The sequence below is a fragment of the Megalobrama amblycephala genome, linkage group LG9 (genome assembly GCF_018812025.1).
Source record: "Megalobrama amblycephala isolate DHTTF-2021 linkage group LG9, ASM1881202v1, whole genome shotgun sequence".
Classification (NCBI taxonomy): domain Eukaryota; kingdom Metazoa; phylum Chordata; class Actinopteri; order Cypriniformes; family Xenocyprididae; genus Megalobrama; species Megalobrama amblycephala.
In genome coordinates this window covers 3175908-3190171 of record NC_063052.1, presented here as the reverse complement: position 1 = coordinate 3190171, position 14264 = coordinate 3175908, and the positions used below count along the sequence as shown (strand labels likewise).

General features: G+C 35.5%; 1 protein-coding gene across 1 annotated transcript in view; it reads left to right on the top strand.

Moving 5' to 3' along the window:
• Positions 1-650: 650 nt before the first annotated feature.
• The window catches only part of adcy2b (adenylate cyclase 2b (brain)), a 99628-nt gene continuing 86014 nt past the window's right edge, over positions 651-14264 (top strand). The window contains exon 1 of the mRNA XM_048201209.1: positions 651-805. Coding sequence (XP_048057166.1) covers positions 695-805 — 111 coding nt within the window. The 5' untranslated portion in view covers positions 651-694. The remainder of the gene's footprint in view (positions 806-14264) is intronic.

The following is a 14264-nucleotide window of genomic DNA, read 5'->3' as shown; positions in this document are numbered from 1 at the left end:
GTCAGAGATCTTCTGCTCATAAAACCCCAGAGAGAATCACAAATTGATAAAGTGGTAATAAGGACTAGGACTGACACAAGGATGTTTACATGCATGAATTGTGTTTAAAAAAAAAAAAAAAAAAAAAAAAAAAAAAAAGGGGCTTTAAGTTATAGTTAAAAAATTCATGTTTTAGGTGTGACTGTTGTAGAACAGTTTAGTAATATTTTGAATTTTTTTTATATATATATCTTCCATTTTAATTTTAAAGTTCTAGTAATTTTGTCTTAAGTCTGTAGCCTATAATATTTTTTTATTTTTTATTCTAGTTAAACTAAATGAATAATGTTGCCTTACCAACTTGCTGAAATAAAATAAGTTTATAATATTTCAGTTAATGATAGTCAAGTAATAATGTTTTTTTTTTTTTTTTTTTTATTTAAAGTTTGTTCACTATAATAACCAAGTATTTTACCCATAAATTCAAAATCCTTATGATGATTTAGCATTGTTTTAGCCTAACTGTTACACCATTTTTTTTTTTTTTTTTGTAATTGCTTGAACATATTACAAAAATACCTCAATAAAAAAAAAAAAATCTTAACACAATACCAACAAGGAGCAGCAAACCATAACTAAACCTACTGAATAATAGCTTACCGTCTCTGGATGAGCGGTGAATTCTCTTAATAAGGGTTTAACTCATAAGTGAATCATGAATCGTTCACTAAATCGATTCAATCTGTTAAAAACGCCGAACTGTTGCTGGAGACTGCTGCGGTGTCGTTTGGAAGTAGCCTACCGGTATTTTCGTCGACGTGACAAGGTAATTTGGCATATTAACAGCTTGTTTATTGAATGTTCGTAGACAGTTGTTTATATATATATATTTTTTTTTATATAAAAATATCTCTCACTCCTAATCGTGCGTTTGGTTTTTACTGAATATCCGCGCGGCCTATACGTCCCAATTATACTACCTTCACGAGCGAAGGAACGGCTCAATCTGGTAATCATTTGTTTTCTGTTATATGGGATATTTGATATTGTTACTTTATTGTCTTAAGCTATAAAAGCGCTTTTTTACGTGTATATGCCATCGTGCTTGTAGAACTTGTAATTATATTTTTCTGAAAGCTATGATTTGTACCACGTTAAAGGTGCTACAGAGGATCTTTTCGTCGACTGAGAAACCAAAGACTGTTAGTGAGTTTTTGAAATGAGCGCATGCTTAAGAACAACCCCCCTCCTTCACAGCTCATTTCGAGGGAACGCCTCCCAAAACTTGTGCATATTGGAACACGAGTGTTTACCACCGGCATTCGCTGTGTCGTGTTAGTGGATTCATTATGTCGGACTCACCACAGGTAACTCATAATCTGCAGTTGTTACTCCTGTCTCCTGACAAAAACAGTTTCAAGTAATATTGCAAAAATGTATAAAACAAAACATCCTCTTTAGCTCCTTTAATAGCCTTTAATATGAACATTGTTTGGAGGACAACATTAGGCAGAATGTGAAATAAGATTTCAAAACACTGCTTCATGAAGCTTTGGAGCGTTATGAATCAGCGTGTCGAATCAGCTGTTCGGAGCGCCAAAGTCACCTGATTTCAGCAGTTTGTCGGTTTGACACGCGATCCGAATCATGAATCGACACAAAAGATTCATAACGCTCTAAAGCTTAATGAAGCAGTGTTTTGAAATCGGCCATCACTATATAAGACGTTATTTTGTATTTTTGGCACAACGAAAATATTCTTGTTGCTTTATAATATTAATATTGAACCACTGTACTCACATGAACCGATTTAAATATGTTTTTAGTACATTAATGGATCTTGAGAGAGGAAATGTCATTGCTGGCGATGCAGGCCTCATTGAGCAATCGGATTTCAACAAAAATATCTTAATTTGTGTTCCGAAGATGAACGAAGGTCTTACGGGTGTGGAACGGCATGAGGGTGAGTAATAAATGACATTAGTTTCATTTTTGGGTGAACTAACCCTTTAATATACGATTGTGTTTATCAGAAAGAGAAAGTCATATACACCTATGGCTTGAGGGTGAGTAAATCTTGGGGTAATTTTTATTTGAAAGTGAACTAATCCTTTAAAAATTATATATATAAAGTTTATATAATTTTATATTAAATTATATATTTAATTTTTAATATAAGATTATATATATATATATATATATATATATATATATATATATATATATATATATATATATATCAACATTTTTATTTTAAATGAGTATAGTTTTTATATATCTTCATTTTAATTCGATTGTGCTGTTTGCAATGCTTTATGGGATTGTAGTTCTTTCTATCACCAAAGTACACAGGCTTGCACCTTTGTATTTTTATCGGATTTTTAAAATACTTTTTTGCTTCAAATCAAACTTTGTAATGTTGTGATTCTCCCCTTAGCTGGTTGGTTTAGTTTATGGCTTAAAACGCTGCATTTAACCAGCACTTTTTTGTAATCCCTATGGGAGAAATTAATGGAAAAAATACTTCTGTTACCATCCCCGCTGAAAAGGTGGACAGGCACTAGTGCACTCTGTTGGGAGATACCAGGGTCTATGCCTCTACCATTGGAGACAGCGTAACGGCTAACTTGGATCATGTGTGCCTTGATAACCAATCACATTACAGCCTTGACGTCATTGAATTTCATTCAGAGTTGTGCGACAGTCAATCATTGTTTGTGGATACCATAGAAATGAATGAGAAGTGCTGGAATCATTCCTGTCGTGCAATTGTCTGTGACTTCTCTTATGAAACAGTATTTTTTTTCAGTGTAAACTCAAAAAATAGATAAATCCAAAATGAATGTTTAAGAGCAAACATGTTTAGCCGATGGGCTGTCGATTCATTAAATGATAAGCCATTTTCCAACAATAGCTGTTTATTCAGTGTATTGAAGCCTCTCCTTCATAGACATCCATTAAAAAACACGGCCTCTGGTCTCCTTCCCTGCATACCACAGCATTACCAGGCATAACACTTTTTTTTGATAACCTTGCAGGCTTGCCATCAAATGGCTTTGTTTAAGGTGTTGACTTGAAGCACTAGCCTGGTAATACCAGACTCTGCTACTTCACTTTGCTTCGTAGACAGAGTCTGGAATGTCATAATAGAGAAGTGTTTTCTCTCTCGCTAGGGGACGCTTGTCTGAAGTTTAAAATCATTGGTTACCCGTAAGCCAATCAGATACGTTTAGTTATGACGTATGTTATCCGCCTGTACAGCCGCATCGAAGCACAGACATCATGCATCGAACTCAAATCTATGATTGAACTTCCACTGTAAACCTGTTGTAAACACATGATGATGTGAGCGAAATACCGGAGTGAACATGGCTGTAAACGACTTTTGCAGATTATGCGAAGTTAATGCATCCCGAAGTTTGCATCCCGTGTCTCGTTTCCCATTTCCGCGGTCGTTTCGGTTTTCGATTTCTCTAACCTACAATGTAAAACTCGGCGCTTAGCATCTACGTCACGGCTCTCAGCCCGCCCTCTGTTCGTTGATTGGCCCGGCTGTTTCCAGACCGGTGGCAAACACAAAGCTCTGACGCTGTATCAGACTGAGTACAGAAGCGAAATGAAATTGAGCGGAAGTAGGAAGTCTGACGTAGTCAGGCTATTGAAGCACCGCCTTGCAGACCAATCGGTGTATGACATCAAAGTACAACAAGAGCAATTCGAAAGCATACAGAGCTTTATTTGCTTTAATTACGGCATGCCGTGAACACAGTATAAAAACAACCCGCGGCAACAGTGTAAAAGTAGCGGGAAAATGAAACGGTTTATTGAAACTTAAGACAAAATTGAAAAAAAAAGAAGCTTCAGGCCTTTATGTTTTGTATCATATATATGATACATCAGGCTTTTTATGGCTTTTATAGTAGTATATTATATGAGCCATAAAATGTAGTGAGAGTATTGAGTAGTGAGAGTATATTAGTATTGTATTAGTAGTGAAAAATACTCTCACTACTAATATTACTATAGTATATTAGTAGTAGGGCTGTAACGATATGCGATATGAAACCGAAATCGCGATACGCAGGTCCACGAACCTGTATCGCGATGTGAGAAGGCAGAATCGCGACACACCCCTTCCAACTCCCAGAGTTATCCTTCCTGTCCAGATCCAATGCTACCACATTTTTAAATTACTATAAGTATTAGGGGTGTAACGATTTATCGTAAATGGTGTGTCTCAATCAGCTCTCTAGTTCAGTAAGTGTTTCGGGCACACATTGAATCTTGCAAGCAGGTTTAAACGTTTCTCATGTCAGTCTCTTGCATGGTCGCGTGAGAAACGTCGTGGCTTTCTTTCACCGCAGTGCACAGCAACGGCTGTGCTCACAGAAAAGCAAAAGACGCTTGCGATGCTTTGCTTTAAGAAGTTCTGTGGGGCCGTTCACATATTGCGTCTTTTCCGCGTGCAAGTCAGTTATTATTTTCAAATGTAGCCGCGCGGCAGGCGCGCTCATAAAGGGATCAACGCGGTCGCGACGCGCGTGCAATTCTCAACTTCTCAGAATGCCGCAAGCGCACCGCAGGTCGTGTGACAAGAATCAACCGATCAGCTATGGCCTTTCCGTAACAAAACATCAAAAGCTCAGCCGAACAGCTGATCATAGCTGTACATGGTGGTTTTTATATCTTATCTCCATCAATATATCTCGTAGTAAAACTAATGCAAGGGCTAGAAATCATTTATCCTTTGCAGAAACATCCTGATCCTCTTAGAGAGCTCAGTTCATGGTTGCATAGCAACGACCGACGCCACGGGAGCGCAAGCGCTTTGGAAAGAAGGAGAAGCGGTGCGGCCGCGCCTTCCACGCGTTTTTAGACGCGATATGTGAACGGCCCCTATTCATAATTCTAAGTTCATGTTAAATTTAACATTTTTTTTCAGTGACAGACAGCCCTATTCAACTGTTAATTTGAATACAGAAGGTTTTTATTAAAATTTTATATTTATTTATTTTATTGAAATGTGATCTTGTATGTACAACAAGGAAAATTATTGAAATTTGTTCATGTTTTTTTAATAAATCTTGTTTGAATTTCAGTTTCATTTTGTTCAAAATATCGTGATACGTATCGTATCGTGAACTCCGTATCGAGATACGTATCGTATCGTGACCTGAGCGTATCGTTACACCCCTAATTAGTAGTGAGAGCATTGAGCTCATACACGAGGAGGAAAAAAACACCTACATTTTATTAATAGGCCCAAAATTGAGCAAAAATAAGCAATTTGGTGAAGTTGTTATTTATATGGCCAAAAAGTAATATGAAATTCTGATAGCTTGTAATGTAGGCCTAATTATCTTTTATAACAGTATAATAGGGAATTTAGTAGATTGTGTACAACGGGGTTTTTATTTTTATTTATTTTTTAGAAAAGTTTTGATCATGTTGATATTATAATAATGTTGATACAGTATGTTAGAGGACTTCATGTGTCAAATATGATACAGTAGGCTTTATGGGGTCAATGAGTGAATGTTTATCACTAGCTTTACTCTGTGTACAACCCTTACAAAAAAGGTACCATGGTAACTAGCTTCAGAAGAACATACCTTAGTAACTGCAGTTCAGTTGTTATTGAGATATACAGTAACTGAAAAGTTGCCAAAATGACAATTCATCTTAAGCTCAAGTATGTTAATGTTATGGCATATTAATATACTAATCATACAGTACCATGGTGTATTACCATCACATCACTTTTTTGTTAAAAAAAAAAAATATATATATATATATTTTGACAAACTAAGACTACCATGTTTAACTTTTCAGGTAAATACCCAACATTTTTGGGATAACAGAGAAAAAAAATACACAAGGAATTTGGATAGAAAGAAAGAGGAAGGGAGAGGTTAAGAGAAAAAAACTAAAGTTGATAACAATCGCTGCTTCCTCACAGAGATGGTGTTTGGAGAAGCTCTAGACTAGAGAGATAATAGAGTCAAATACAGGGCTGAGGAATTGGACTCAGGCTGATAGGGAAGAGACGAATCAAAGTCTTCGCAAAAACACCTCCAAGCAGCTCCAGCAGTAATGAACCCCTGTGAAATGGAGGTTGCTGAGCCATAAAATATGCATTGCTATTTTAAGAGGCATATTTGGGGGGAAAAAAACTCAAATAATGCTGTATATGCAGATAGATTTTGGCTCCTTTCTGCACAGAAATTTGTTTAAAAATAGACTTGCCATCATACTTCGCCATATAAGCTGTAAACATCCTTTTTTGTTCAGATAGTATGAGAACTTCCAGTACTGGCATTTAATCTTCTCTTCATCAGTACTCAAAACCACAACTTCTCAATGACAAATCATCTTTAAAGGATTTGTCATCCAAAACATGTTGCTTACGATGAGAATTGGAAGTGTGCACATAGGATTTGAGGTGCTGAGGTTTCGTCAGTCATCAATGCGAAAACTCAGAAGCTAAAGATGAAGGTTCCCTCATGCCAGGCAGATTGTTCGACTGCTCCATTTTACAGAGTACGCTGAAGCCTGCGGCTGGGAAGCAATTTATATAACTTCATTAAAATGTCCTTTCTCATCCTTCTGCCATCATGTCTATTTTTGAATGGTGTCACACAAAGTGTAACTGCATTGATTATAGTTTATGGCTGCACTTGCTTCTTTAGAAAAGAGAGCAGTCCCCCCCTAAACCCCCCCACCCCCCCTTTTTTTTGAATGAATGAAATGAGTTCTGTTTTGGCTCAATATGCTCCTGTCACTTGTAATTCTTTTCTCCTCTGACAGTGGACCTTGCTTAATGAACCAGACGATGGTGAGGAAGAGACTTATATGGCAACTAGGCCATATCTTCAAAAATTTATTGGAAAGCTCTTATCTATCAGTGCAGGTGCACAAAGACAAGTCTTGTGAAGTCTAGACGTGATTGCTGTGACGTATAATTGCAACATATTTTTGGCTGTGGGGATAAAACACAAAGCAGCTCCTAATTAACTGATGACACCTCAATTTTATGTTCAACAAAACCACCATCCAACCAGATATACCATCACTGTTGTTACTCAGTATCACTGACATAAGGGGTGAAAAGAGTCAGAAAAATCGCCTCGAAAGAAATCCAATTAATTCTTCCTCATTACGCCACCAGTTCAAACGTGACAAGCAAAAGACAAAAGAGTTTCTTGAAGGAGATGTCGGCAATTTGCTTCTTTAGCTCCCTGATAAGAATTACTTATTATAGTTAACTTTTTTTTTTATGGTTTTAGTTTCAGTTAACTGAAATAAAATAAAATATATTAAAAAAAAAAAAAAACATATTTTCTTTCAGCAAGTTGCAAAGGCAACATTTCTTATTTTCATTTAGTTTAACTTTAACTAAAATAACAAAATCACTAAAACGTTTAACTAAAGTTAATGGAATGGAAAATATACAAATAAAAACTAATTAAAAATTTAAAATAGAAACTATAATGGTATCTCAATGATATTAAAATAACACTGGCTTGTTATCATAGAGGATAAATATTGTAACTTCAGCTTAATATGCATACTGCTACAATAATTTATTATTAAAGAGATGATTAGCCTTGTATTATATCTTTGAATTGTTTATTATATATTATACTACAGTGATATATTATATTATATTATATTATATTATATTATATTATATTATATTATATTATATTATATTTAATGCTTGGCAAACAATTAATTGCGATTAATCGCATCCAAAATAAAAATGTTTGTGTTTACATAATATATGTGTGTGTGCTGTGTATACTTATTTTGTATATAAATACACACACATACATGACATGCATGTATATACTATACATATATTTAGATAATTTATATTATATATAAATATAAATATTTTTATATAAATCTAACATTTTTTCTTACATATATACATGTGTGTGTGTATTTATATATACATAATTATACACAGTATACACACGTATATTATGTAAAAACAAACTTTTATTTTGGATGCGATTAATCGCGATTAATCATTTGCCAAGCATTAATTATATTATATTTTATTATATTATATTATATTATAGGCAAGGCAAGGCAATTTTATTTGTATAGCGCATTTCATACACAATGGTAATTCAAAGTGCTTTACATAAAGAAGAATAAAAATAAAACATAAGGAATAGAAATAACAGTAAAAACAGAATTTTTTTTAATATTATATTATATTATATTACAGTTTATATTAGTGCTGTACCATGATCACCCAGTTTTGTAAGAATTTTGTGTTGTGTTGACAAAGCAACGATTTCCATTATTAAACATGCTAAACAATAACCATTAATATTTTAAATATTTGTAAAATAGTTGTTTCATTTTTTTTAATAACTACATGTTGACATTAAAAACCAGTCAGTAAACAGCTTAAAGTCTTACAAGCCTATACATCATGGCAATGGTTCCAAGTTAATTTAAAATGAGACATAACCAATATTGACTCACGATTTACTGGGGAAGTTAGTTGAGAACTCAGTAATGATTCACTGAGGGATTCTGATTCAAGTTTGTAATTCACAAGCAGGTTTGTGAATCTTTGTAAATGATTCATTAAAAAGAACCAGCCGTGATAGGGACCCGAGCGGTCACAAGGAGAACTGCACCAAAATGTAAACATGGAAGCGATGTTGGCATCTAAAAAGATGTTTATTACAAGCAGATGTGCAAAATGTGCAAATAAATATTTTTAGTATCAAAGATAAAATGGGTTATCAATAAAAACAGTCTAAAAACTAGAACTGTTAGGTACTAAAACAGCACTAACTCTGGATTAAGAACAATAACTAAAACAAGTCAATAAATAAATAGGACGGACAAAACCAACACATACAGTATCTGAGTAAGTGAGTACACCCCTCACATTTTTGTAAATATTTTATTATATCTTTTCATGTGACAACACTGAAGAAATGACACATTGCTACAATGTGAAGTAGTGAGTGTACAGCTTGTCTAACAGGGTAAATTTGCTGTCCCCTCAAAATAACTCAACACACAGCCATTGATGTCTAAACCGCTGGCCACAAAAGTGAGTACACCCCTAAGTGAAAATGTCCAAATTGGGCCCATGGAGTTCACCAGAGCTTCACAGGTTGCCACTGGAGTCCTCTTCCATTCCTCCATGACGACATCACGGAGCTGGTGGATGTTAGAGACCTTGCGCTCCTCCACCTTCCATTTGAGGATGTTCCACAGATGCTCAATAGGGTTTAGGTCTGGAGACATGCTTGGCCAGTCCATCACCTTTACCCTCAGCTTCTTTAGCAAGGCAGTGGTCGTCTTGGAGGTGTGTTTGGGGTCGTTATCATGTTGGAATACTGCCCTGCGGCCCAGTCTCCAAAGGGAGGGGATCATGCTCTGCTCATTCATGGTTCCCTCAATGAACTGTAGCTCCCCAGTGCCGGCAGAACTCATGCAGCCCCAGACCATGACACTCCCACCACCATGCTTGACTGTAGGCAAGACAAATTTGCCTTTGTACTCCTTACCTGGTTGCCGCCACACACGCTTGAACCATCTGAACCAAATAAGTTTATCCAGTAATACCCTTAGTCTGTTTGTCTTCAGCAAACTGTTTGTGGGCTTTCTTGTGCATCGTCTTTAGAAGAGGCTTCCTTCTGGGACGACAGCCATGCAGACCAATTTGAAGCAGTGTGCGGCATATGGTCTGAGCACTGACAGGCTGACCGCCCACCCCTTCAGCCTCTGCAGCAATGCTGGCAGCACTCATACGTCTATTTCCCAATCACAACCTCTGGATATGACGCTGAGCACGTGCACTCAGATTCTTTGGTCGACCATGGCAACGCCTGTTCTGAATGGAACCTGCCCTGTTAAACCGCTGTATGGTCTTGGCTACCGTGCTGCAGCTCAGTTTCAGAGTCTTGGCAATCTTCTTAAAACCTACGCCATCTTTATGTAGAGCAACAATTCTTTTTTTCAGATCCTCAGAGAGTTCTTTGCCATGAGGTGCCATTTTGTACTTCCAGTCACCAGTATGAGAGAGGGAGAGCAATAACATCAAATTTAACACACCTGCTCCCCATTCACACCTGAGACCTTGTAACACTAACGAGTCAAATGACACCAGGGAGAGAAAATGGCTAATTGGGCCCAGTTTGGACATTTTCACTTAGGGGTGTACTCACTTTTTGTGACCAGCAGTTTAGACATCAATGGCTGTGTGTTGAGTTATTTTGAGGGGACAGCAAATTTACCCTGACAAGCTGTACACTCACTACTTTACATTGTAGCAAAGTGTCATTTCTTCAGTGTTGTCACATGAAAAGATATAATAAAATATTTACAAAAATGTGAGGGGTGCACTCACTTCTGTGAGATACTGTACATTTCCATAAATCCCCTACAGTTCACACTTTCTTTAAGGCCATGCCCACTCACCTAAAATAGGAAATAGGAACAGTAAGAGCACAGTAAAAACAGTGATGGAAGTCAACTTCAGTGTCTCTCCATCATACCAGAGTAATTTTTTGGTGAATCGGTAATTGTGGCTCATGCTGTGTCTCATGCAGGAAACACTGGCTCTTTACTCCACCTTGTTAGTTGATGTTTGTTAAAACAACATAAACTTTGACGACTCTTGCCAATGGCAGCTAGATTTGAAATGATTGTTGCAAAAACCAACATTATTTTCCTCCCACTTTCTTTTAGCATGTTGTTCATTTCAAAACATAAACACAAATGCATGACCCATGTTAAATTGCATTAAATTACCCAATTGCAAGAAACATGTTACATCAAAACATGATGTGAAATCAGGAGGAAACATCAAGTGGAGCAAACTTAATGGCATTAGGGGTTAGTGAGTGACCCAGGGAATGCAATTTGCTTCTTTTAGTTAAATTCTGAAGCAGGTGTGCTCATCCGTGCATGTAGGCCTATTTTAAAGGAAGGTACAAAAGTTGAAGGTTGGTCAGATTTTAAATTAGATAGTGCACTAGTGCATGCAGAGCTGTAATAGGCATTAGCGTTACTAGTGTACAAACCCGTGGGAAACAACCCGTGATGTTACTGACTTACTATGCAAGTCTGATATTGAACAACTAATATGTGCATACAACAGAATATGCACATATACTAAAAGGCTAATATATTATCGCACACATACTGAGAGTCGTTTTTTTATTCCCTGCTCCCATTCTGTCATCCCCACCCAGCAGATGTTATGCATCACTTCACAGTTACTGGAAGAAAAGAAATAAACACACTGGGAGATGTTCATATAACCAAAGGTGTGTATAACAAACAAAATTATATCCCGACAAAATGATCCGCAGTTAAAATTCCAGCTACCCGCCTCATTAACTTCATTCTGCGTTCTCCCTCCTCATGTTGTCTTGTTGGCCTGTTTAAGATCTATTTTTGGCTCGTTGTTGAGAACTTTGGAGACACCTACCTCTTTTACTTTCCAAAATGTCCTAAACCCACCAATCAAATGGTCCGATTGTTTCCAGCCTTTTTTAGCTTCTGGTCAGTTTAACAATGGCTTGAACTTTTTAGCTGGCTATGGATTTGGCCTCTTGACCTGTAGTTGACATTTGTATGGATCCTAAAAGATTGTCTGGCTTCATTGACCTTTTAGCTTTCACGAGGGCTTTCTGTCCATATCGAGAGGATGGTTTGTGCAGTGAATAGTAATGACCAGTAATGATTTGGTATGTGAGATTACAGGCAGATTCTGGTTTGAGCATCTTGAGATGCTTGCAGTCTGTCCTTGCAGATAAGAGGCTCTTCAGACAGATTATTACTGAGATGGAAGACTCGAGCAGGGACTGAAGTATAAAGAACATGAGAAGTTAAACTTTCAAACCCACCAGAGATGGTGCTATGACTCCCTAAATGATTTAAGGCCTCTGCTGCTGTTTTCAAGAAATAGTTCAGTCAAAATTGAACATTCTGTCATCATTTACTCACCTTCATGTCCTTCCAAACCTGTTTGTTGATTTTTTTTTTTTTTTTTTTTTTTTTTGTGAAACACTACTTTTTTTTTTTTTTGAAGAATATTTATGCAGCTCTTTACAATTACAGTTCAAATATATACTATTAAAAAAAACCAAAAAGATATTATCTATGCACTATATTCCAAGTCATCTGAAAAATAGAATTGAGTGAGGTAAAAAAAAAAGAAAAGGAATTTAAGTCATTATTCACTGATAATCTTCCACACCAGGAAGCTGTTTACTCAAAAGCAGCCATGACTGGAGTCTGTGAATTGAACTTGTGCAACAGATCAGTGAATGAATTGTCCTTTTGAGCCGTTCTTTTAAATGAACCACTTGTTCCAGTTTACACAACATACTAAACAATTGGTTCATGAATCAGACTGCTTTCTTTCACAAATTTCTCACTGGCTCATATTTACAATAGTTCTGGAGTTAATTATTCAAATTTTGGTCCCTATTGAAGGAGTTCAGTCAACTTGTAATGTATCTGCACAAATTGTATGGATTATATTAAAAATATATAGTCATTTAATTTACCCCCCGAGTAAAAGATGACTGAACTTTCTTTCTTTCTTTCTTTCTTTTTTTCTTTCTTTCTTTCTTTTTTAACTACATGAAATCATTTGGCAAGTGCAGTTTTCGTTCCTGTGTTGATGTATTTCAAGTTTGGGAAGCTATTTTTTGCAAAGTAGCTGTTTTTTAGTTATGCCACTTATGAGCTACACTGTTAGCCCGGATAAGTTGAATTTACTTAAAAAATTTGAGGAAACTGGTTGCCCTAAAAAAATTAAGTAATGTTAACTTAATAATTCGAGTTCATTTAACTTAAAATGTTTTGTAATATTAATTACTGTGTAGTTATTACACCTAGTATATTTAAGTTCAGTGTACTAAGCAAGTTAACTTGCCACCAATCAAAATTCATCCATGCCTCCCATCATGCATTGCTGCATGAATAAATTATGAGCTGAATTGTCTTAGTAATTTTCTTTATTCTCACTATTTAAATGTTGCTGTTTTTCTGTGACTTTTTAGTAGCTTGTTTTCTAATGTTCAGAGTTGATCTGTTTATCAGAATATGTTGCTTGTCACCGTTGTTGAGATTCATACGCTGATTCTTGATGTCTGTGTGTGCCTAAAATATATATATATATATATATATATATATATTTTTTTTTTTTTTTTTTTTTTTTTTTGTGATAAGGACAACTTTTTAAAAAAAAATTGTATTGTAAAAGTTGATCTTCCGCTGTAGAATCACAGTGCTGCTGTAATCAATAATGTAAATCTAACTCAGAGATTGGGCTCTAAATGAGTTCAGTGATTCAGATCAAATAATGATTATGTGAAAACATAATCAACACCACCTGATCATCTTTTAACTTTGCTTGTCTGGTTGGTTTTAATGCAGTTAAAACTGCCCAAACAAAATCTAATATTAAAAAGTCAAGAGTAAAGGGTCAAGAGCTCAGCTAAAACAAACCCTGACCTCGATGATGGTAACTTAAAAATTGTGGTTTTCTCCTTTGGTGAAAAACTATAAAAAGGTAAATGTTTGGAAAAAATGTCTGTAGAACAGCCAAAACAAATGTTCCAACTGCTCATCAACAGCTCCTTGAATTCACACACACCACGACAAAATGGCGTCATTACCTGCTGCAAACCAGTGTGTAGGAGGCGTGGTCAGGAGAAAAACTTCATAATTTAAGTGCATTTAACTTACATTTATTAACACATTCAAATACACCCACAAATTAGTAGAATATACTTATATTTTATAAGTAATGCAACCAAACTTAAATATTTTAAGTATATTGTAATTATATTTTTAAGTAAATAAAATCCGGGCTAAGAGTGTATGATTTGCAACTTGCTGATCTGTTGCGGTAGCATTCTCATTTTAGACTGCATCTGATTGGATTAAAATTGGGGTAGTGCAGGATGATGTCATCAGTATTTTTGGTCTAAACATTTTAAATGTGAACTTATTTTCTCTTAGAGGTACGCTAGCATATACATACAGTAATTTAAAATTTACATTCACTACCATTCAAAAGTTTGGGGTCAGTAAGAATTTTTTTTTTTGAAAGAAAGAACTTTTATTCATCAAAACATTAAACTAATAAAAAGTGGCAGTAAATACATTAATAATTTTCTATTAATCAAAGAATCCTAAAAAAAATATATCACAGTTCCCACAAAAATATTAATCAGAACAACTGTTTTCAGCATTGATAATAATAAATGTTACATAAAATTTTAATA